The sequence below is a fragment of the Budorcas taxicolor genome, chromosome 15 (genome assembly GCF_023091745.1).
Source record: "Budorcas taxicolor isolate Tak-1 chromosome 15, Takin1.1, whole genome shotgun sequence".
Classification (NCBI taxonomy): domain Eukaryota; kingdom Metazoa; phylum Chordata; class Mammalia; order Artiodactyla; family Bovidae; genus Budorcas; species Budorcas taxicolor.
The window spans coordinates 79555153-79578096 of NC_068924.1; the positions used below are offsets into that span (position 1 = coordinate 79555153).

The 22944-nt window shown below is 41.6% G+C and overlaps 3 protein-coding genes across 3 annotated transcripts; all 3 read right to left on the minus strand.

Annotated features, from left to right (window-relative positions):
- Positions 1-651: 651 nt before the first annotated feature.
- Positions 652-1604, minus strand: LOC128060003 (olfactory receptor 5B3-like). The gene is given in 2 exon segments (XM_052652214.1): positions 652-983; positions 986-1604. Coding segments are annotated over 2 exon segments (948 nt in total). The 5' UTR covers positions 1602-1604.
- Positions 1605-13773: 12169 nt separating this feature from the next.
- Positions 13774-14727, minus strand: LOC128060234 (olfactory receptor 5B2-like). The gene has a single exon (XM_052652580.1). It carries the CDS (start codon positions 14725-14727, stop codon positions 13774-13776), a length of 954 nt encoding a protein of 317 aa, XP_052508540.1.
- Positions 14728-21834: 7107 nt separating this feature from the next.
- LOC128060237 (olfactory receptor 5B2-like) lies at positions 21835-22779 on the minus strand. Its single transcript, XM_052652584.1, has one exon. The coding sequence runs from the start codon at positions 22777-22779 to the stop codon at positions 21835-21837; it is 945 nt and encodes a 314-aa protein (XP_052508544.1).
- Between the last annotated feature and the right edge of the window lie 165 nt (positions 22780-22944).

Here is a 22944-nt window from a genome sequence, read left to right on the forward strand (position 1 = left end):
GACGTGGGTTCAATCCATGGTCAGGGAACTAAATCCCAAATGGCACAGGACAACTAAACCCACATGCCACAACTACCGATCCCTACACCACAAGCAAAGATGCAGGGTGCTGCAACTAAGACCCACAGCTAAGCCAGATAAATAAAGAAATGTTTCCAAAAAATCTTGGGTTTTAACTACTTTTCATTTCCTCTGTTTCTCTTACACTCTGGATACATTATCCTTTGAAAATTGTAAAAATGAGCATGTTGGTTCTATCAAATGACTCAGTCAAGATATAAATATTAATGTATTTAAAATGCTATACTTTTCTCTTGATAAGACATGCTCCTCCAAATCGTATACTTTTATTTAATAGTACAACATTTTATTTTCAAATTTAGCATTTAAATTAAATGCTAAATTAACAGTTTAGCATTTAACCAAAGAAATAGAAGTCTATTACACACATATGTATATTCTAATACATGAATTAAATATTTTAGTTAAAAAAGCATCCAGGATAAATGAATAGACCAATGTCCTTAATAAGGTTTCAAACTAGTCAGCCACAAGACATCTTAGCCAGTCTTATTCAGGTATTATATTTCTGGACACAGTGTTTCTTTTTTTTTTCAGGACAAGAGACCTTTTATTGGTCAGGATATCATTTTACATTGTTGAAATCATAATCCTAGGGACAGTTTTACCTACAACAACCTTCATAAATGCACTCTTTATCTCCTTGTTCCTCAGGCTGTAGACCACAGGGTTCAGCAATGGAATGATCATAGCATAGAACACAGAGGCCATTTTGTCCGTGTCCATGGAGTGACTGGAGCTGGGCTGTAAGTACATGAAGATAATTGTTCCATAGAAGATGGATACAGCAGTGAAGTGGGAGGCACAGGTGGATAAAGCCTTCTGGTACCCTGCAGATGAGGGCATCTTTAGGATGGTGATAAATATGAACATATAGGATATCAAGGTAACCAGGAGAGCAAAAAGACATTGAAGCTCACTACACAAACTAGAACCAGTTCACTAACCTGTCTGTCAGAACAAGAGAGAACCATGATGGCTGGAACATCACAGAAAAAGTGATGCACCACACTGAACGTACAGAAAGAGAGACTGAAGGTGTCTCCAGTGTGGATGGAGGCATTCAGGAAACCACAGACATAGGAGCCTGTAGCCAGACCAGCGCACACACTTCGTGTCATGGTGGTGGTGTAGTGTAGGGGTTTACACACGGCTGCATAGCGATCATAGGCCATTGAGGCCAAAAGGTAATTTTCCACAGTGGCAAAGGCGACGAAGAAGAACATCTGAGCAGCACAGGCATCGTAGGAGATGACCTTGTCTCCTGGAATGAATCCAGCCAGGACTGTGGGAGTGACCGCTGAGGAGTAACAAACGTCCACCAGAGACAGGTTACCGAGGAAAAAGTACATGGGTGTGTGGAGATGCGAGTCCAATAGCATCAACATGATGATGCCCAAGTTCCCAACCAGAGTGGAGAGGTAGATGAGGGCGAACGTTGTAAAGAGCAGGACTTGTAGCTCTGGGTCCCTGGTTAGGCCCAGGAGAAGGAACTGAGTCACTCCTGTCACGTTCTTCATCAGGAAGAGGACTGCAAAGCGCTCTGTGGCTATGAGAAAACGGAAGCAGTGACAGATAAAGAAACTTCAGTTGAAAAGTGTGCATACAATATTTCGTTACAGTATTATTTTATTGCAGTGATAGCTTGTATTTCAATATACTCCAGATAAAGACGCACTTGTCAACAAGACTTAGTCCATTCATTCCATAGAGATTTACATGCTGTTGAGTCTGACGGGTCTTCACAGATCATCTCCTCAATTTTTAAAGTGTATGAGTTTGTAAGCTGAGATGCAGAAAATTAACTTGATGGGACTTCCCCGGTGGCTCAGTGGTACAGTCCACCTGCCAATGCAGGAGACACAGGTTCTGTTCCTGATGCAGGTGGGTCTCACATGCTGTGGGCAGCTAAGCCCATGCACCACAACTACTGAGCCTGTACTCTACAGCCCGGGAGCCAGACGACTGGGCCCATGTGCCGCAGCTCTGCGCCTGTGCATCCTGTGGCCTGGGCTCCCAGCAAGAGAAGCCACGGCAGCAAGAAGCTCGTAACCCCTGCTCTCCACAGCCAGAGAGGAGCCCCTACAGCAATGAAGACCCAGCACAGCCAAAAGTATAAATATCAAATAAAAACTTTAAAAAAGAAAACTAACTTGCTCATAGCTAGCCCAGAATAAACACATCTGCCAACTCACTCTTTCCCAAGCCTAGTAAAAGCCCATCCTTGCATGTGGTTCCTCTGCAGGAACTTCTGCAGGCACCTTCTATGTTGTCATGCAGTCACCAAGTCGTGTCTGACTCTAAACATATATTAATTATATTCTTTCAAGAACATCGTGTCTTGATAGGATATTGCCTTCATTTAAATTATAATGCACAAGAGGTTGAGTAATCTTGTCTATTTTTAAATGAATGTTAATTAACAAGGCATGCTTTGGACCCAAGGCAATCTCTGAACCCACATGGAGTGGCTCCCGAAATAATGGTCTTTACTGTGTTTAAATCAAACTGAGTTTATCTCCATTCCTGGTTATTCATTGCCTCCATAGGTCTGAACTCAGTGTTTGATGTTTCAGAGAAGTAGAGATCTCTTCAAGAAAATTAGAGATACCAAGGGAACATTTCATGCAAAGATGGGCTCAATAAAGGACAGAAATGGTCTGGACCTAACAGAAGCAGAAGATATTAAGAAGAGGTGGCAAGAATACACAGAAGAACTGCACAAAAAAGATCTTCACGACCCAGATAATCACGATGGTGTGATCACTCACCTAGAGCCAGACATCTTGGAAAGTGAAGTCAAGTGGGCCTTAGAAAGCATCACTATGAACAAAGCTAGTGGAGATGATGGATTTCCAGTTGAGCTGTTTCAAATCCTGAAAGATGATGCTGTGAAAGTGCTGCACTCAGTATGCCAGCAAATTTGGAAAACTCAGCAGTGGCCACAGGACTGGAAAAGGTCAGTTTTCATTCCAATCCCAAAGAAAGGAAATGGAAAATAATGCTCAAACTACCGCACAATTGCACTCATCTCACATGCTAGTAAAGTAATGCTCAAAATTCTCCAAGCCAGGCTTCAGCAATACGTGAACCGTGAACTCCCTGATGTTCAAGCCGGTTTTAGAAAAGGCAGAGGAACCAGAGATCAAATTGCCAAAATCTGCTGGATCATGGAAAAAGCAAGAGAGTTCTAGAAAAACATCTATTTCTGCTTTATTGACTATGCCAAAGCCTTTGACTGTGTGGATCACAATAAACTGTGGAAAATTCTGAAAGAGATGGGAATACCAGACCACCTAACCTGCCTCTTGAGAAATCTGTATGCAGGTCAGGAAGCAACACTTAGAACTGGACATGGAACAACAGATTGGTTCCAAATAGGAAAAGGAGTACGTCAAGGCTGTATATTGTCCCCCTGCTTATTTAACTTATCTGCAGAGTACATCATGAGAAACGCTGGACTGGAAGAAACACAAGGTGGAATCAAGATTGCTGGGAGAAATATCAATAACCTCAGATATGCAGATGACACCACCCTTATGGCAGAAAGTGAAGAGGAACTAAAAAGCCTCTTGATGAAAGTGAAAGAGGAGAGTGAAAAAGTTGGCTTAAAGCTCAACATTCAGAAAATGAAGATCATGGCATCTGGTCCCATCACTTCATGGGAAATAGATGGGGAAACAGTGGAAACAGTGTCAGACTTCATTTTTCTGGGCTCCAAAATCACTGCAGATGGTGACTGCAGCCATGAAATTAAAAGATGCTTACTCTTTGGAAGAAAAGTTATGACCAACCTAGATAGTATATTCAAAAGCAGAGACATTACTTTGCCGACTAAGCTCCGTCTAGTCAAGGCTATGGTTTTTCCTGTGGTCATGTATGGATGTGAGAGTTGGACTGTGAAGAAGGCTGAGCGCCAAAGAATTGATGCTTTTGAAGTGTGGTGTTGGAGAAGACTCTTGAGAGTCCCTTGGACTGCAAGGAGATCCAACCAGTCCATTCTGAAGGAGATCAGCCCTGGATTTCTTTGGAAGGGATGATGCTAAAGCTGAAACTCCAGGACTTTGGCCACCTCATGCGAAGAGTTGACTCACTGGAAAAACTCTGATGCTGGGAGGGATTGGGGTCAGGAGGAGAAGGGGATGACAGAGGATGAGATGGCTGGATGGCATCACGGACTTGATGGATGTGAGTCTGAGTGAACTCCGGGAGTTGGTGATGGACAGGGAGGCCTGGCGTGCTGTGATTCATGGGGTCACAAAGAGCTGGACGTGACTGAGCGACTGAACTGAACTGAACTGGAATGAGAAGTAGGCGCATAGTGCATGTGACGAGATAACTGAAGCGGCAGGGGCTGAACAACCAGCAAGCAGTTCTGAGGAGAAGACAGAGTGTTATGTATGGAGCTGAGGGTTGGAGATGAGGTAGATAATTTTTACTGCCTTTTACTACCTGGGAGTAACTCTAACCTAACTCACCTGAAGCTAGTATTTCCATCTGCAAAGTTAGGACCATTAGGACCCAACTTTATAGTATTGTTGTGAAAATTAAATAAAGTAATACATTTAAAAAAAATTCTGGGTGTTTAGCATAGCCTAAGAGTAATAATTATTATACTGTTATGAGGATGGGATGCTTATCGATATGTTGGTTTGCTAAAATTGGGTGGTGACCTGGAGGTCTTCAGGAATGCACAAGTTTTAACCTTACAACCTTCCCCCTCAATTTGCCTTTTTTCACACACAAGTGCCACCGAGATCGTTCTGTTTTCTCCAGTGTTTCTCGGGCTATCCTTGCTTTGCCTATACGATTGACTGTTTCAGTAATTACATGTGACCCATTCTTTTGCTTAATTTCTTCCTCGAAATTCATACCTTATTTGAAATGGTCCCTTTTTAAAAACTCGTTCTTTCCCTTATTACTGTCATCTCAAAGCAGAACCACAGAGATCTCGCATGGACAGTCCCTTGTTTGCGGGCTGTCTTCATTCTCTAGAGCTGTTGTTACTGACTCCAAGCTCACTCTGCTCACCACTCGACAGGCCGATGAATCTGAGAGACACGGTGTTGTGGAAAGGAATATGACTTTATTCAGAAAGCCAGCTGACTGAGAAGATGGCAAACAAATGTCTCAAAATAATCATCTTACTGGGGCTTGGATGCCAAGTTCTTTCATAGATCAGAGATGGGGGAGAGGTGAGGAAGCAAAATAAGAAGGCTGTTAATTTTGTAAAGACCTCCTAGAATGGCAAGCCTCGGGCAGGGGATGTGTTAATTTCTTCCTTCTTGCCATCTACAGGTGGACAGGGTTCTCAACAAAGGCACTTCAGTTTGAGTCTGGCAGATGGGCAGAGTTTTCTGAGGCAGGCCTTTATGTATGATTATAGTAACAAAAGCAACAAATACAAGTCAAAGAAACAGTTTCAGCAGGGAGTCAGAATTGGTTCTTCCCCCCAACACTATTTTGGTGGCAAGCGTAATGTTGTAAAGTATTCCATTAGAATTTCTTCTGGTGTAGGAACAGCGTTTTAAATACTTTTCTTCGAACTGGGAGCCTTTGGAAGGCATCTATCTTATGCTAACTACTAACAGAGGTGTGACCTAAATCCAATCCCTTACGATTACATGTGGAAGTGACAAATAGATTCAAAGGATTAGATCTGATGGACAGAGTGCCTGAAGAACTACGGACAGAGGTTCGTGACATTGTACAGGAAACAGGGAGCAAGACCATCCCCATGGAAAAGAAATGCAAAAAAGCAAAATGGCTGTCTGGGGAGGCATTACAAATAGCTGAGAAAAGAAGAGAAGCAAAAGGCAAAAAAGAAAAGGAAAGATATACCCATCTGAATGCAGAATTCCAAAGAATAACAAGGAGAGAGAAGAAAGCCTTCTTCAGCAATCAGTGCAAAGAAATACAATAGAATGGGAAAGGCTAGAGATCTCTTCAAGAAAATTAGAGATACCAAGGGAACATTTCATGCAAAGATGGGCTCAATAAAGGACACAAATGGTATGGACCTAACAGAAGCAGAAGATAATAAGAAGTGACAAGAATATACAGAAGAACTGTACAAAAAAGATCTTCATGACCCAGATAATCACGATGGTGTGATCACTCACCTAGAGCCAGACATCCTGGAATGTGAAGTCAAGTGGGCCTTAGAAAGCATCACTACAAACAAAGTTAGTGGAGGTGATGGAATTCCAGGTGAGCTATTTCAAATCCTGAAAGATGATGCTGTGAAAGTGCTGTACTTAATAAACCAGCAAATCTGGAAAACTCAGCAGTGGCCACAGGACTGGAAAAGGTCAGTTTTCATTCCAATCCCAAAGAAAGGAAATGCCAAAGAATGCTCCAACTACCACACAATTGTACTCACCTTACATACTATCAAAGTAACGCTCAGAATTCTCCAAACCAGGCTTCAACACTACGTGAACCATGAATTTCCAGATGTTCAAGCTGGATTTAGAAAAGGCAGATGAACCAGAGACCAAATTGCCAACATCCACTGGATCATGGAAAAAGCAAGAAAGTTCCAGAAAAACATCTATTTCTGCTTTTTTGACTATGCCAAAGCCTTTGACTGTGTGGATCACCACAAACAGTGGAAAATTCTGAAAGAGATGGGAATACCAGACTATCTTACCTAACTCCTGAGAAATCCGTATGCAGGTCAAGAAGCAACAGTTAGAACTGGACAGGGAACAACAGACTGGTTTCAAATAAGAAAAGGAGTATATCAAGGCTGTATATTGTCACCCTGCTTATTTAACGTATATGCAGAGTATATCATGAGAAACGCTGGGCTGGAAGAAACACAAGCTGGAATTTAGATTGCTGGGAGAAATATAAATAGCCTCAGGTATTCAGATGACACCACCCTTAAGGCAGAAAGTGAAGAAGAGCCTCTTGATGAAAGTGAAAGAGGACAGTGAAAAAGTTGGCTTAAAGCTCAACATTCAGAAAACTAAGATCATGGCGTCTGGTCCCATCACTTCATGGCAAATAGATGGGGAAACAGTGGAGACAGGGGTTGACTTCATTTTTGAGGGCTCCAAAATCACTGCAGATGGTGACCGCAGTCATGAAATTAAAAGATGCTTGCTCCTTGGAAGTAAAGCTATGACCAACCTAGACAGCATATTAAAAAGCAGAGACATTACTTTGCCAACAAGGTCCATCTAGTCAAAGCTACGGTTTTCCTAGTAGTCATGTGAGAGTTGGATGTGAGAGTTGGACTATGTAGAAAGCTGAGCACCAAAGAATTGATGCTTTTGAACTGTGGTGTTGGAGAAGACTCTTGAGAGTCCCGTGGACAGCAAGGAGATCCAACCAGTCCATCCTAAAGGAGACAAGTCCTGAATATTCATTGGAAGGACTGATGCTTAAGCTGAAACTCCAATACTTTGGCCACCTGACGCAAAGAACTGACTCATTGGAAAAGACCCCGATGCTGGGCAAGATTGAAGGTGGGAGGAGAAGGGGATGACAGAGGATGAGATGGTTGGGTGGCATCACCAACTCAATGGACATGGGTTTGAATAAGCTCTGGGAGTTTGTGATGGACAGGGAAGTGTGGCGTGCTGCAGTCCATGGGGTCGCAAAGAGTTGGACACAGCTGAGCAACTGAACTGAATTGAACATTTTCCTCCTAAAACTTTTGCAACTTCATTTTGCAAGCCTGTACCTTGAAGATATTATGTTTACCAGCCCAAACACACATGACCACTTTTAGCATATACTATGTTCTGTTACCAACTAGTTCTTTATAGATGAATGAGTGGTGTGTGTGTCTGTGTGTCTGTGTCTGTGTCTGTGTGTGTGTGTGTGTGTGTGTGTGTGTGTGTGTGTAAGGAAAGTAGCATTATGATTTCTACTTTACCATTAGGAAATTAAAGACTTAAGAAGTTATGTGTTGCTCTAAAATTGCACAGTTAGTATGAGAGTCGAGATTCAAGAGTTAAATCCACTTTTGGTCAAATCAAAAGTCTATGCTTTTAGCCATTCACTGCTAACTTGTGTACACATTCTAGTAATAATAAGCATGAAATTATGAAGAAAAGGTCAAAATGCAGTTTGGATTTTGTTAATTCCTGTTAGACACTTTTATGTTGCTGTTGTTGTTCAGTTGCTAAGATGTGTTCAACTCTTTATGCCCTCCAGGCTCCTCTGTCCATGGAATTTCTCAGGCAAGAACACGGAAGTGGGCTGCCATTTCCTTCTCCAGTGATCATCCTGACCCAGAGATTGAACCCACATCTCCTGCACTGGCAGGCAACTTCTTTTTTAAAAAAATTAATTTATTTTTTATTGAAGGATAATTGCTTTACAGAATGTTGTTGTTTTCGGTCAAACCTTAACGTGAATCAGCCATAGGTATACATATATCCCCTCCCTTTTGAACCTCCCTCCCATCTCCCTCCCCACCCCACTCGTCTAGGCTGACACAGAGCCCCTGTTGGAGCATACAGCGAGTTCCCGATGGCTATCTATTCTACATATGGCAATGCAACTTTCCATGTTACTCCTTGCGTATGTCTCACCCTCTCCTCCCCTCTCCCCACGCCCGTAAGTCTATTCTCTATGTCTCTTTCTCCCATTTGTCCCATTGTCCATTGCAGCACTATTTACAATAGCTAGAGCGTGAAAGCAACCTAGATGCACATTGACAGATGGATGGATAAAGAAATTGTGGATATGTACACAGTGGAATATTACTCAGCCATAAAAGAAACACCTCTGTGTCAGCTCTAATGAGGTGGATGAGCCTAGGACCTATTATACACAGTAAAGTGAGTCAGAAAGAGAGAGATAAACAACGCATTCTAACACACATATAAGGAATCTAGAAAAATGGTACTGAAGAATTCATTTGGCAGGCAGCTTCTTTACAGTGAGCCACCAGGGAAGCCCAGGTACTGTTACAGTTTAAGTGTAAGCAGGAAGGGTTAACTTTGATTTTACACTGGGTCTGCTTCTGCGACTTTAAGCCTTGTTTTGCTGCTTTTGTTTTTGTAGACATGCACAGTGGCCTACCTCAGAGAGAGAGCCTGATCCTGGCCGCCCGGGAAGGATGCCCCACTCTTGAGGCCTTTGTGTCCCCAGGGGCAGTGCCAGTGCCCCTCACATGCTACTAACTCTCCTGGCCCCAAGATTCACTTTGGGAGGCCAGAATCACAGGTATTCCGTTTCACACCAGCCATGAAACGACTTAAGGAAGTGAAGTGAACACGTCCCCCTGCCTGAGGCTTGCCAGTCTAGGAGATATTTGCAGGAATTAAATGGTCTTTTTACTTTGTTTCCTCACCTCCCCTTTGCCCCCCAAATCTCTGATCCATAAAAGAACCTGGCCACCAAGCCCCCGGCAAGAGGATTATTTTGAGACACTAGCTTGCGGTCTTCTCTACCAGCCAGCTTCCAAATAAAGTCCCTTGCTAGTCCCATCACCTCATCTCAGATTCATTGACTTTTCTCGCAGCAAGCCAAGCAAGCTTGGACTCAGTAACATAGGATTTTTTTTACCTCTGCTTTTTTTGTTCATTTGTTAGTATTGATTTGTTTCTTACCTGTATGGAGCAGCCAATATTTGATGAACAAGATGAAATTACCACTCAATCAGAGAATCTACCTAGGTTATTTTTCTGTTCATACCTTTCGGAAAGCAGGATGGGGTTTCCTGGGTATCAGTAAACTCTACTGATGGAAGTTTGGCGTTCGCATCCCAGTCTCACCTCGATATCAGCTGTAGAATGATGCAGAAATACTGCCAGAGGAGCTCTCCTCCCAATTATGGTCTCATGATCCCAAAGTCTCTAAGGCAGGAAAATGGAAGAAAGAATATTAGCATGGTTTAATTCCTGAACTTCCTGCGCATTCTCTCTGTCTCCTTAACTCCTCCTCCTTTGAACAATAAACATCGTAGGATTACCTCTGTCATATAATTCACAGAATTGTTTCTGTAAATAACAAATTCCAATAAGAGATTATCCTTTAAGAGCCAGTCAACTTCATTTTTCTCTTGGGGTGTTTCCCTGACTCTGGGTACAGGTACATGTCAAATGCTGGGATGAAGCTTCTGTGTACTGACAAGTATGACTAGTCAGATGAATAAATGATGGCTGTGTGGGTTCAGCATGCAGAGCCGTCCCTCTAAAATGAGGTCACATGGATGCTGGGCTTTCAAAGGCTAATGCTGGGGGGTGTGAGGGTGTTATAGAGACGCAGAGTTCGCCAGGAATTTCCCTCGTGGGCACATCTACAGGTTCTCACCCTGCTTTCCCATGAAAGGCGCAATTAAACTGCCTGTGGGGACCATGCTGATTATTCCCTTTGTACACACATGTTTTTTGCTACTTCTTTTTTTCTTGTTATTTTGGTCAATTTATTATGAACATGTAATTTACATATAATTTACGTGCAGTAATATCCAAAATTTTAGTGTAGAGTTCTAAGACTTTTGTTAAATTTACTTTCAAAGAACCACTATCACCTGAATAAATTCCTATAAACTTCTTTGGGTAAACACATTTTCCTATCCACTGCCCCTGACAATCAGAGAACTTTGCCCTTGCAACAGTGTCCCTCACTGCAATCCTGGAATACGTACTCTGAGTTGGTAATCTTTCACTTAGTATTTGGAATTCACTCTTGTTATTACTTGTGTCGTAATGGAATCTTTACTGCAGAATCATATTCTGCACAATGGACATTACAGGTTGTTTATCCTGCTTCGTAGCTGAGGAACATTAGTGTTTGTTTAAGGGTCTGGTGATTAGAAATAAAACTGACATAAACATTTGCCTAAGATATTTGAACACAAGCATTCACATCATTTGGATAAATATCTAGATGGGTTGCTTGATCATAGGGTGAGTATGTGTTTATTTAAATGAAACATTGCCAAGATATTTTCTGCAGTGTTCTACCATGTCAATTTCTTACCAGCAATGCATTAAAATTATTTTACATTTTTACCATTATTTGGTATTTGTTTTTAAATTTAAATTTATTTCTTATGTCATTTTTCAAAGGCATTATAATGTCATTTACCATATTCACTATGCTGTGTATTACATTCTCATGGCTCCTGTGTTTTATCACTGGAAGTTGGTGCCTCTCCTTCCCTTCACCTCTTTTGCACCCTTACTCCCACCCCATGGGCAGCCATCAGCTATTTCTCTATGAGTTTGTTTTCAGTTTGTGCTGTTTTTTAGATTCTCATAATGGTCAGAATGACCATCATCAAAACATCTGGAGAGGATGTGGAGAAAAGGGGATCCTCCTACACTGTCAGTGGGAATGTAACTCCGTACACTACAGGAAGAGTACGGAGGTTCCTCGGAAAGCTAAAAATGAAACTAGCACACGATCCAGCAATCCCAGTCCTGGCACATTTCAGAGAGAACAGTAGTTCAAAAAGATACATGCACTCCAGTGTTCATCGCAAAGGTGTTTACAATAGCCAGGACATGGCGACAACCTAGATGTCCGTCGACAGGTGAATGGATAAAGAAGATGCGGTAGGTATACACAGAGGAATATTTCTCAGTCATTAAAAAAGACTGCAATAACGTCATCTGCAGCAACATGGCTGGACCTAGAGACTGTCATGCTAAGTGAAGTAAGTCAAACAGAGAAAGATATATGTGGAAGCTTATTCCGCTCACATGTGGAATCTTAAAAAGTGATTATACTAATGAACTTAGTTATGAAACAGACTCACAAACTTTGAAAACAAACTTGCAGTTATCAGAATGTAAAGGTGAAGTGGTGTAATAAATTAGATGCTTGGGATTAACATACACACGCTACTATGCATGGGGCTTCCCAGGCGGTGCTAGAAGGAACCTGCCAGTCAACGCAGGAGACGTAAGAGACGCAGGTTCGATCCCTGGGTGGGGAAGATCCCCTGGAGGAGGTCACGGCAACCCACTCCAGTATTCTTGCCTGGAGAACCACATGGACAGAGGAATCTGGAGGGTTATAGTCCATGGGGTCACAAAGAGTCAGACACGACTGAAACGACTTAGTATGAATACACTAATATATGCAAAGCAGATAATCAACAAGGACCTACTGTATAGCCCTGCAATTCTACTCAATATTCTGTAATAAATTGTATAGGAAAACAATCTGAAAAAGAATGTATGTATACTGAATTGCTTTTCTGTACACCAAAAACTAACACAATATTGTAAATCAACTATGTGTGTGTTCAGTCGCTCAGTCGTATTCAACTCTTTGCACATCCATGGACTGTAGCCTGCCAGGCTTCTCTGTCCATGGAATTTTCCTGGCAAGAATACTGGAGTGAGTTGTCATATCCTCCTCCAGGGGATCTTCTTTGGATAGAACTCATGTCTTCTGAACCTTCTGCAGTGGCAGGCAGATTCTTTATCACTAGCTTCACATTCCTATATAAAATAAAAATAAAAATTTAAAAAGAGGAGTTTTAGGAAAATGGAAATACTCTTCATGGTATTATAATGATGCATTCAGTTCATTATACATTTGTCCAAACCAGTAGCATGTAGAATACCGTTAGGATGAGCTATGGATTTGGGTTGATTATTTTATCTTATTGAAAATTGTAGTGTGAATGTGTTGTGATTCAGTCAAGAAGAAATATTAATTCAACATATTTATGTATCTCTTAATAAAATGTGCCAAAAGAGTACAGAATTTCATTTAAAATAATTATTTTTCTCCTATTCAGAATCACAGAACAGTTATTCAACAAAAGAAATAACTACAAATAGACATAATTTTATATTTAATATCAAATAACTGCTAAAATTATTTTTATTAAAAACTAGTCACAGTTCACTTTTTCATTCAAAAGAAGTTTTACTGGAGTATGGTTGATTTATAATATTTTGTTAGTTTCTGTTATACAGAAAAGTGAATCAGTTATGCATATATATATGTCCACTTTTTGTAAATTCTTTTCCCATATAGGTCGTTACAGAATATTAAGTAGAGTTCCTTGTGCTATACAATAAGTTCTTATTAGCTATCTATTTCACATACAGTAGTGTGTACACATCAGTTCCAACTGACCAATTTATCCCTTCCTTCCCCATTCCCTCCTAGTAACCATGAGTTTGCTTTTAAAGTCTGTGAACCTGTTTCTTTTTTGTAAATAAGTCAATTTTACCATTTTTTTTCCTGATTCCACATACAAGTGATACCATATATCTTTGTGTGTCTGACTTCACTCATATGACAATCTCGTGCTCCATCCGTGTCGCTGCAGATGGCATTCTTTTGTTCTGTCTTATGCCAGCCACATTTCATCGACCTTTGACAAATTCCTCTTTCCAGTGTGTATGTGCCCACATGAGACACATACCTGCACCTTTGTTTATGGGCTTGACTGTACTCCTGTTTTAGCGTTGATGTTTGCATTGACAGGTAGTCAGCCAAATGTAAGTGAAACAGGTGAATAAATCAAATAGCATCAATAAGTTTTGACAAGTGGTTCTTAACATTTCTAAAGCTTCCCATTAGCCAGTCTCATTCAGGTTTTAGATTTTAAAATATGTTTTCTTTTTTACTGGATAACAGATTTTTAAAGAGATAAAGATGTCACCTCAAAAACGTAATTTTTTTCAAGTCCACAGACTTGAAAAGCAACAAGTTACATGGCGAAAGTCTGAGAGGAGTTAGATAAGATTACTGTGCATACTACAGTGTTAAAAGTCCCAGCCCTACAGATATATCTGTCTTCTCAACTACCTTCTTGAATGCACTCTTGACCTCCTTGTTCCTCAGGCTGTAGACCAGTGGGTTCAGCATGGGGATGACCATGGCGTAGAACACGGATGCTACTTTGTCTGAGTCCAGGGAGTGGCTGGAGCTGGGCTGTAAGTACATGAAGATGACGGTCCCGTAGAAGATGGAGACAGTGGTGAGGTGGGAAGCGCAGGTGGAGAAGGCCTTCTGGTGACCCTGAGCTGAGTGCATCTTCAAGATGTTTACAAATATGAACAGGTAGGAGATCAGTATAACCAGAAGGGCAAAAGAGACATTAAAGCTCAACATGAAAATAAGAACCACCTCGCTAATGTGTTTTTCAGAGCAAGAGAGAGCCAGGACAGCTGGGACATCACAGAAGAAATGATGGACCGTGATGGACTTACAGAAAGGAAGACTGAATATGTCTCCAACATGGAAGCAGGCATTGAGAAACCCACAGATGTAGGACCCTATGGCCAGATGAGCAGACACACTTGCCGTCATAGTTGTGGTATAATGCAGAGGTCTGCACACGGCTGCATAGCGATCATAGGCCATTGAGGCCAGAAGATAATTTTCCACAGTAGCAAAGGCGACGAAGAAGAACATCTGAGCAGCACATGCGTTGTAGGAGATGAACTTGTCTCCGATAAGTACCCCAGCCATGGCTTTTGGAGTGACGGTGGAGGAGTAGCCAAAGTCCACCAGAGACAGGTTACTGAGGAAAAAGTACATAGGAGTGTGCAGACGAGGGTCCAAGAGAATCAGTGTGATCATTCCCAGGCTTCCGACCAGAGTGACGAGGTATATGAGATCGAACATGATACAGAGGAGGCTCCGCAGCTCAGGGGCACTGGATAGTCCGAGGAGGATGAACCCAGTCACTTCCGTGCTGTTTTCCATTAGTGCTGTTTGGGAACCATGAGATGTCCTGGAGCAATGAGAAATAAACGGAAAAGTGACCCACGAAATAATAAATTGTAATGAAATGGAAGTGCCTAATTACCTTGTGCATTATGTCATTAATAATTTCTACTTCAAAATTATCTTGATTTAATGCTAAGAGCTTTACATTTAAGTTTGTGCATGTGGCCACTCGTGGTAAAGAACCCGCCTACCCATGCAGGAGACATAAGAGAAGTGGGTTTGATCCCTAGGTTGGGAAGATCCCCTGGAGTAGGAAATGACAACCCATGCCAGTATTCTTGCCTGGAGAATCCCATGGACAGAGAAGCCTGGCAGGCTACAGTCTGTAGGGTCGCGAAGAGTTGGACTTGACTGAAGCAATTTAGCATGCACAGACGTGTGTGTATGTGTTTGTGTGTGTATGCATATATGTGTGTACACTGGATAGTGTTATTATGTTTACGTTACCACTACAAGAATTAGAGCTTTGAGAAGTTATGTGATATCTACAAATACATTGTATGAAGAACTTCCAGGATTCAAGATTGAAGTCCAGTTTCAATATAATGAAAAAGATGTGTGCATTTATCCACTCCCTAGTCAGTATATCTAAAGGCGCCTGTATAATAAGGATGAGGTTATGGGGAAAAGGTTACACTGTAGTTTGATCTTGCTAGTTCATTTGGTTCCCTGTGCGGTTTAAAAATGATCACTTTCACACATATGCCTTTGTTTCAAACCTCCAATGGGAGACCAGCTGAAATTAACGCCTACACAATCAAAGTATCATATATCTTATTTTTTTAACTTCTTTTTATTCAAGGCTTCCCTGATAGCTCAGTTGGTAAAGAATCCACCTGCAATGCAGGAGACCCCTGTTCAATTCCTGGGTTGGGAAGATCCCCTGGAGAAGGGAAAGGCTACCCACTCCAGTATTCTGGCCTAAAGAATTCCATGGACTGTATAGTCCATGGGGTCACAAAAAGTCAGACACGACTGAGCAACTTTCACTTATTCAGGAAGCAGCAGGACTCGTAATTATCACTAAATCCCTTACTAACCAATGTTTTGACATTTATACCCCAGGTTCTACAGACCCAGGAATCGAACCCAGGTCTCCTGCATTGCAGGCAGATGCTTTACCTTTTGAGCCACCAGGGAAGCCCCAACTACTATTACAAAAATATTCAAAGCATCTGCTCCTGTGCTCTAATAATTCATTGCATGCATAGTCTCCCCACACCTTTTAAATGGATTGCACTTTTTACTAAAAATCCCTGGGTAAGGAAGATCCCCTGGAAAAGGAGATGGCAACCACTTCAATATTCTGTCTTGAAAAATCCCCTGGACAGAGGAGCCTGGCAGGTTACAGTCCATGGGGTGGCAAAGAGTCACACTTGTCTGAGGGACTGAGCACACACACGTTGATAAACTTGGACTATAATAGCTTACCTTGATCCTCGACAGGAAGAGACAGTCAATTTTGAATAGTGAGTGTGAAGTGAGAAATTCAGCCATAAAATAGTTCATCAGTACTGAAAGAGGGTAGTGGTCAAAAGGTTCCGAATTCTCTAAAGCAGAGAAATACGGAGGGAGAAAACTAACGAAGACGGAGGAGCCTGGGTTCAAGTTTCAAATCCATTATCAATTCTTATCGTGCCCCAAAAGGAGTCACTTAGCCTCTCCTTATTTGCAAGATAAATGTAATAAAATAACTTCTCTCACATAATTTACAGATCTAGTCACTGTAGATAGTAAATAAGGGAAGGTTGGCATAATTTTTATATAGAGGTGGTTTTCTTGGCCATGGTTGTAGGCTCATAGCAGTTTCTCAGGTAGGAGGGAGACCTTGTACAATGACGATAATTAACTTTCGGGTGAGTATATGCTGACCAGGGAGCTTGGCATGCAGTCAGGCCCCTCTAAAGTGATGTTGCTTGGAGTGTTGTTGGTGTTTCAGAGGCTGGTGCAAGGGAACCAGGAGTGAATTATAGACATGGAGCTCTCCGGGGGTGCCCCCGTGGGACCATCTACAGCTCCTCACCCCACCTTCCCAGGGAAGAAGCAATTGAACGCCCTGTGGGGACCTTATTGCATATGCGTGTGCATATGCATGTTTTGGGATTACTTGTTCTTTCCTCTTGAGTTTTTCTAAATACATAATTCACAAATATTAAAATCTACAGTTTTTGTATACAGTTTTTAAAATTCGGCCTAACGTATATGGTTATGTGTTACCGCAATCAAGATAAAAAACCGTTCTATCACGTCGACAAAACCTGTGGTTCTTTCTGATCCACTCCTGCTCCTCCCTGCGGCCCCCAGAAACCACACAAATGCCTTGCGTACAAACTTTGCCTTAGCAAGAATATCCTTAACTAGACTTCTAGCATAGTTGGTCTTGGAGTCTTGTTTCTTTCACTTACTATAATGCAATTAACATCCATCAATGCTGTTAACCTGACTATCAGTGGAATTTTTTGAATAGTCTTCCATTTTCATCCACTCCTCCTTGTTGCGTGCATGCATGCTAAGTTGCTTCACTCGTGTCTGACTTTTTGCAGCCCTACAGATTGTAGCTTGCCAGGCTCCTGTCCATGGAATTTTCCAGGCAAGAATACTGGAGTGGATTGCTATTTCCCCTTCCAGGGGAAGTTTCCAACCCAGGGGTCGAATTCTTGTACCTCTTGCATTGGGAGTCGGGTTCTTTACCAGTAGTGCCAGAGACATTACGTTGGTTCTAGTGTTTAGGGATTACAAATAAAGAGAAATAAAAAATAGATTAAGACAAATAAAAATGAAAACACTACATACCAAACATTGAATAGTTAACAGAAGCAGTGCTCATAGAGATCCTTACAGCTGTGAGTGTTTATTTTAGGAATGAGTAAAATCTCAAGGGAAAAGAAGTACTCACTAAAACCAAAATTTAAACAAAGCAGGAAATAGTACAGATTCGAGTAGAAATACGTAAAATACACAATAAAAATATGTAATCTGCAGTAGAAGCCATATGAAGCTAATAAACCCATACCCAGTTTTCTCTATATCCTGTATTGTTTATTTACCAAAATTAAAAAAAGATAACTGTTGCGTGTATTTGCGTGCAACATGATGTTTCAATGTACATATACACAGTGATATGACATTTTTTCATACAGTCACTTGGTTTTCTATGTATGTATTTCACAGTATTATTCACAATAGCCAAGCTAAGGAAACAATCTAAGTGTCTCTGAAGGATACATGGATAAAGAAACTGTGGCATATATACATGCAATGGAATAATATTTAGCCTTAAAAAAAGGAGATGTTGCCTTTTGCAACAGCATAAATAAACCTGGAGGACATTATACTAAGTGCAATAAGTCACAACTGGAAAGAAAATTGCTGCCTGATCTCACTTATGTGTGGACTCTAAGAAAACTAAATACAAAGAAACAGGTAGTAGAATAGTGGCTCTTTCTGTTGCAATGTTAGTTTTTTCACTTTTATAGTGAAATGAAAATATCTCCTGCCATATCAATAAGCAAGAAATGTCACAGCCATCAGCCATTTCTGGCCTCCAAACATGAATGAGGGCTCCCTCAGATGCCTCCACCCTCCAGGGCAGTTGCTTAGGAGCTGGGGAAGGCAAGAAGCAACCTACTGCACATCCACCATCCCTTAGGGTGAGCCAGGAAACAGGATTGGCCCCAGATAGCGGAGGTGCACAAGAAAGGAAAGAATTCGCAGAGCCCAGAGGCTTGCATCTCCTGTACACAGAATGCTGAATTCCTTAGCTTGACACGTTCAGACTGCCTGTTCCCTTTGTTGCAAACTTGTATATAGCCTGACTTCCTCTCCTGCCTCCTTGGAGCAGTTTTCTCAGAGCTACGGAGATGCGGTTTCCCTGGCTTGGAGTCCTAAACATTCCCACCAAATAAAATAGCTCTTTACTTTCAGGTTGTGACTACATTATATTCTTTGAAATAAGTCACTAAGTCGAGCTTACTGAACTCCAGGTGTTGTGGAACTAAGCTCCACCTCCTAGAGGGGGCAATGTTCTAACAAGAGCTCTGTTAGTGAGATTTGTCTCTTCTTCCTGATTTATTAATTACTTAGTCATGTATTTTTGTTAGTGTGTTCTCATACATTTGTGCCTTGGGTTGTAATCCAATCCCAGGTTATTTTTTTGCTCTAGTTATTCCCGTTTTCACCATGTGAACAATTTTCCACTGGATCCTTTGTCTCCCTGACATAGCACGAGCCTTCTGCTCTCTGAGCATTTCTTTACTTCGTGGCACTACAGAACGCTCTCGGCATAATGCTCTTGTTTTTCCTCTTCCCCCAAACCAGAATCAAAACTTAAAAACTTGGCGGCTTAAAAGAACAGAAAGCTATTCTCTCACAGTTCCAAAAGCTAGGCATCCAAAGTCAGTTTCACCACGCCAGATTAGCGGCGATCCCTTCGGAGGCTGTAGGATCGGATCCACTATCGCTTTTTCCACTTCTGGTAATTGCACCACTCCAGTCTCTGTCTCCATAGCTACACCGCCTTCCCCTCCTCTGTGAGCCAATCTCTCTCTGACTTCTTCTTACAGGGATACAGGTGATTTCCTTTAGGGCCCACATGTATAATCCAGGACTGTTGCTCAGTCTTAAACCCTTAACATAACCACAGCTGCATGGTTCCCAGCCTACACAAGTTCACATGGGAACATTCTACATGATCTTTGAAAACTGACTATAACTCAAAAATGGCTCTAACCTTAACTAATTAAGTTTCAACAGAGAAACATCATAATAAAGACAGATGTGAATCTTATGATATACTTCACTGCCTACAGGTAGCAGCATGATCGTCTTCACACATTCCAGTAGGATCTTACCAATGCTGAGATGGTGAAGTCTACAATCAGATAGAGACAGGAAAAGGAGCCACTGGTGCATGTTCCCTTTGAAGTTTTAGTATAGAATCGAGTTCCCTGAGGATCAAATTAAATGCATAATGATATAGAATGTATCTTATGTTTATTACTGACAGGTATTTTTATGTGAATATTATGAAGCATTTCAGTTAGAAGTATAATCAGTATGTATGAAGTAATTTTCCAAATTAACTGAGTAAACGTTTATATAATCTTATTAATGTACTTTTTTAAATTTACCAAATAGAATTCATTTGGTGCTTACTTGCCATTGTACAAGGCATTGTTGCAGCCAAGCATTCTCAGAAACAAACTCGTGCAGAAGGATGACGCAGATAGTGGAGTGCAGTTCATTACACCGGCGGGCCCAAGGCAGTCTCCTCTTAGCCAAGGACCCCGACCAGTTTTTGTGAAAACCTTATAGACCCTACCTGCGTGCCCAAACCCACCTCCCCCAATTCCCTGACAATCAAAGTTAACCCATGATTCATATGCCTTAAGCCTAGGTAGTTAACAGTGGACAATTATCAATAGGGCTGTGGTCATACCCCAATAAGCATAAGAGAATGTATGATTCTATTCGGTTACACAGATAATTAGGGTATTCTTTTAGGCCAGGAAGAGTCTAGGTACGAGCCCTGGGGCTCTTCCTTCAGGGGCCTGGTTTTCCAGTTGATATGCCATTTCCATAGATACTGGGCATAGAGCTCCAAGTCCACAGTCCAACCCAAGATGGAGTCCTGCTTTCAAGATACAGCCTGTTCCATTTCCTCCTTCAACAGGATGAGGAGTATGTGTATGTGGGGAGGAGAGAGTGACTATTTTTAACAATGATCAGGGAAGCTCTCCATGTCAGGATAACACTTAAAAACACCCTGAGTGAAGTAAGCAGAGATTCCACAGAAGGAACCTCAGGTACAAAAGCAATGAAACAGAAGCATGTGTAGACTGGTCAGGAAACAGCAAGAGGATCACAGATGAATGGAGTGGGGAAGCAGACATTGGGAGTGACAAGAGATGACCTAATTCAGCCAAGAATGAACATTAACCATTTCACAGCATTTGCAGGCAGCAAAACGTACTGACTGGGCTTTGCTGGTGGCTCAGTGGTAAAGAATTCACCTGCCAATGCAGGAGACACGGGCTTGACCCCTGGGTTGGAAAGATCCCCTGGAGAAGGAAGTGACAACCCACTCCAGTATTTTTGCCTGAGAAATCCCGTGGGCAGAGGAGCCTAGTAGGCTACCTGGCATGCTACAGTCCATGGGGTCACAAAGAGTCAGACACGTCTTTGCTACTGAACAACAACTTGCAGGGCATTTTTAAACATTGTGACAATGTGTGGTCATCTGTGAAGAACTGAACATGCTTTATTTCCCTCCATTTTTCTTCTAGTGTTTTCATCCTTTCATAAAACCAAATGTTTGGTTTTTGATTCTTCAAAATGACTCAGCCAAGACAGAAACATAGCTCCATTTAAATGTGATATTTATGTGTCTTTCAATAATGTGTTGGAAAAGGAGATGGCAACACACTCCAGTATTCTTGCCTGGAGAATCCCAGGGATGGAGGAACCTGGTGGGCTGCTGTCAATGGGGTCGCACAGAGTCAGACACGACTGAAGGGACTTAGCAGCAGCAGCAGCAGCAATAATGTATGCCAATAAGGCACATACTTTCATTTACAGTTACAAAATATTTCTCTAATTAAGACACTTATAAGAGGCATTCAGCTAAATAAATAAATTAAACATAAGATTACATTCTAATACCCAAAACTTATCCTGTTATTCTATTAAAAACCACCTACACTTTATCACTGACATTTACACCACTGTCACATGTATGCACCCACATAGAGCACATGTATGTGCTTCTGATCAAAGCCTTGCTTGTCTCGCTGATTTACACATACATTTGCACTGACATGTGGTAGAGAAAAAGCCTGTGTAACAAGTGAATAAATCAAATCCATGACTAAGGTTTTTGAGAAGCAAGACCCAAAACATCTTGTTCTTTCCCTGAGCTATACTATTTCAAGTATTACATTTCCAGACATATTTTATTATCCCCAAACAACATATTTTTGAAGTGGTAAGACTATAACTTTAGGAATTAAATGCATTGTATGGTTAAAAAGAGAGAATAGAATGAACTGAGACAAATGAAACTACATTTTTTTGCATAATACAGCATTAAAATGCAAATCCTAGAGAGAATTTTGCCTTCCCCCAAACCTTCTTGAATGCACTTTTCACCTTTTTGTTCCTCAGGCTGTAGACTATAGGGTTCAGCATGGGGATGACCATAGCATAGAACACAGAGGCCACTTTGTCTGCGTCCATGGAATGGTTGGCGCTGGGTTGTAAGTACATGAAGATGATGGTCCCATAGAAGATGCTGACTGCCGAGAGGTGACTAGCGCAGGTGGACAAGACTTTTTGGTATCCCTTAGCTGACTGCATCTTCAAGATGGTGATAAATATGAGAAGGTAGGAAATAAATATTACCAGAAGAGCAAAAAAGACATTAAAGCTTGAAATTAAAACGAGAACCACCTCTCTAACATGTTTATCAGAGCAAGAGAGAGCCATGACAGCTGGAATATCACAGAAAAAGTGAGGGACCACCTTGGACTTACACAGAGAAAGACTGAATGTGCCCCCAACATGGATGGAGGCATTCACGAATCCACAGACGTAGGAGCCTATGGCCAGACGGGCACACACACTTGTCTTCATGGTGATGGTGTAATGTAGGGGTTCACACACTGCGGCGTGCCGATCATAGGCCATTGCAGCTAAGAGGAAAATTTCCACACTGGCAAAGGCTGCGAAAAAGAGTATCTGAGTAGCACAGGCGTTGTATGAGATGACTTTGTCTGCTCTAAGAAACTCAGCCATCACTTTCGGTGTGACAGCTGAGGAGTAGCCAAAGTCCACCAAAGACAGATTAATGATGAAAAAGTACATTGGGGTGTGGAGACGGGAGTCCAACAGGATCAGTGTGATCATCCCCAGGTTTCCAAAAACACTGATGAGGCAAATGAGGGTGAAAACAATAAAGAGGGGGATCTGAAGTTCTGGAGCATTGGTTAGACCCACCAAGATGGAATCTGTCCCCTCTGTACCATTCTCCATGGGAATTTTCTAAATTCTCTGTGGTAATGAGAAAGCAAGGAACATCTGGTAGACAGCAAAGAGTTTGTACTGGAATTAGATAAACACCTGGTTATTTTATAATTTTATGATGGCAATAAATTATTCTTCACAATTCTTTCATCTAGAGCATAGCTTTGAAACACA

Excerpts from the sequence above, each read along its gene's own strand:
- LOC128060234 (XM_052652580.1), bottom strand. The coding sequence starts at position 14,727 with ATGGAAAACAGCACGGAAGTGACTGGGTTCATCCTCCTCGGACTATCC.
- LOC128060237 (XM_052652584.1), bottom strand. The coding sequence starts at position 22,779 with ATGGAGAATGGTACAGAGGGGACAGATTCCATCTTGGTGGGTCTAACC.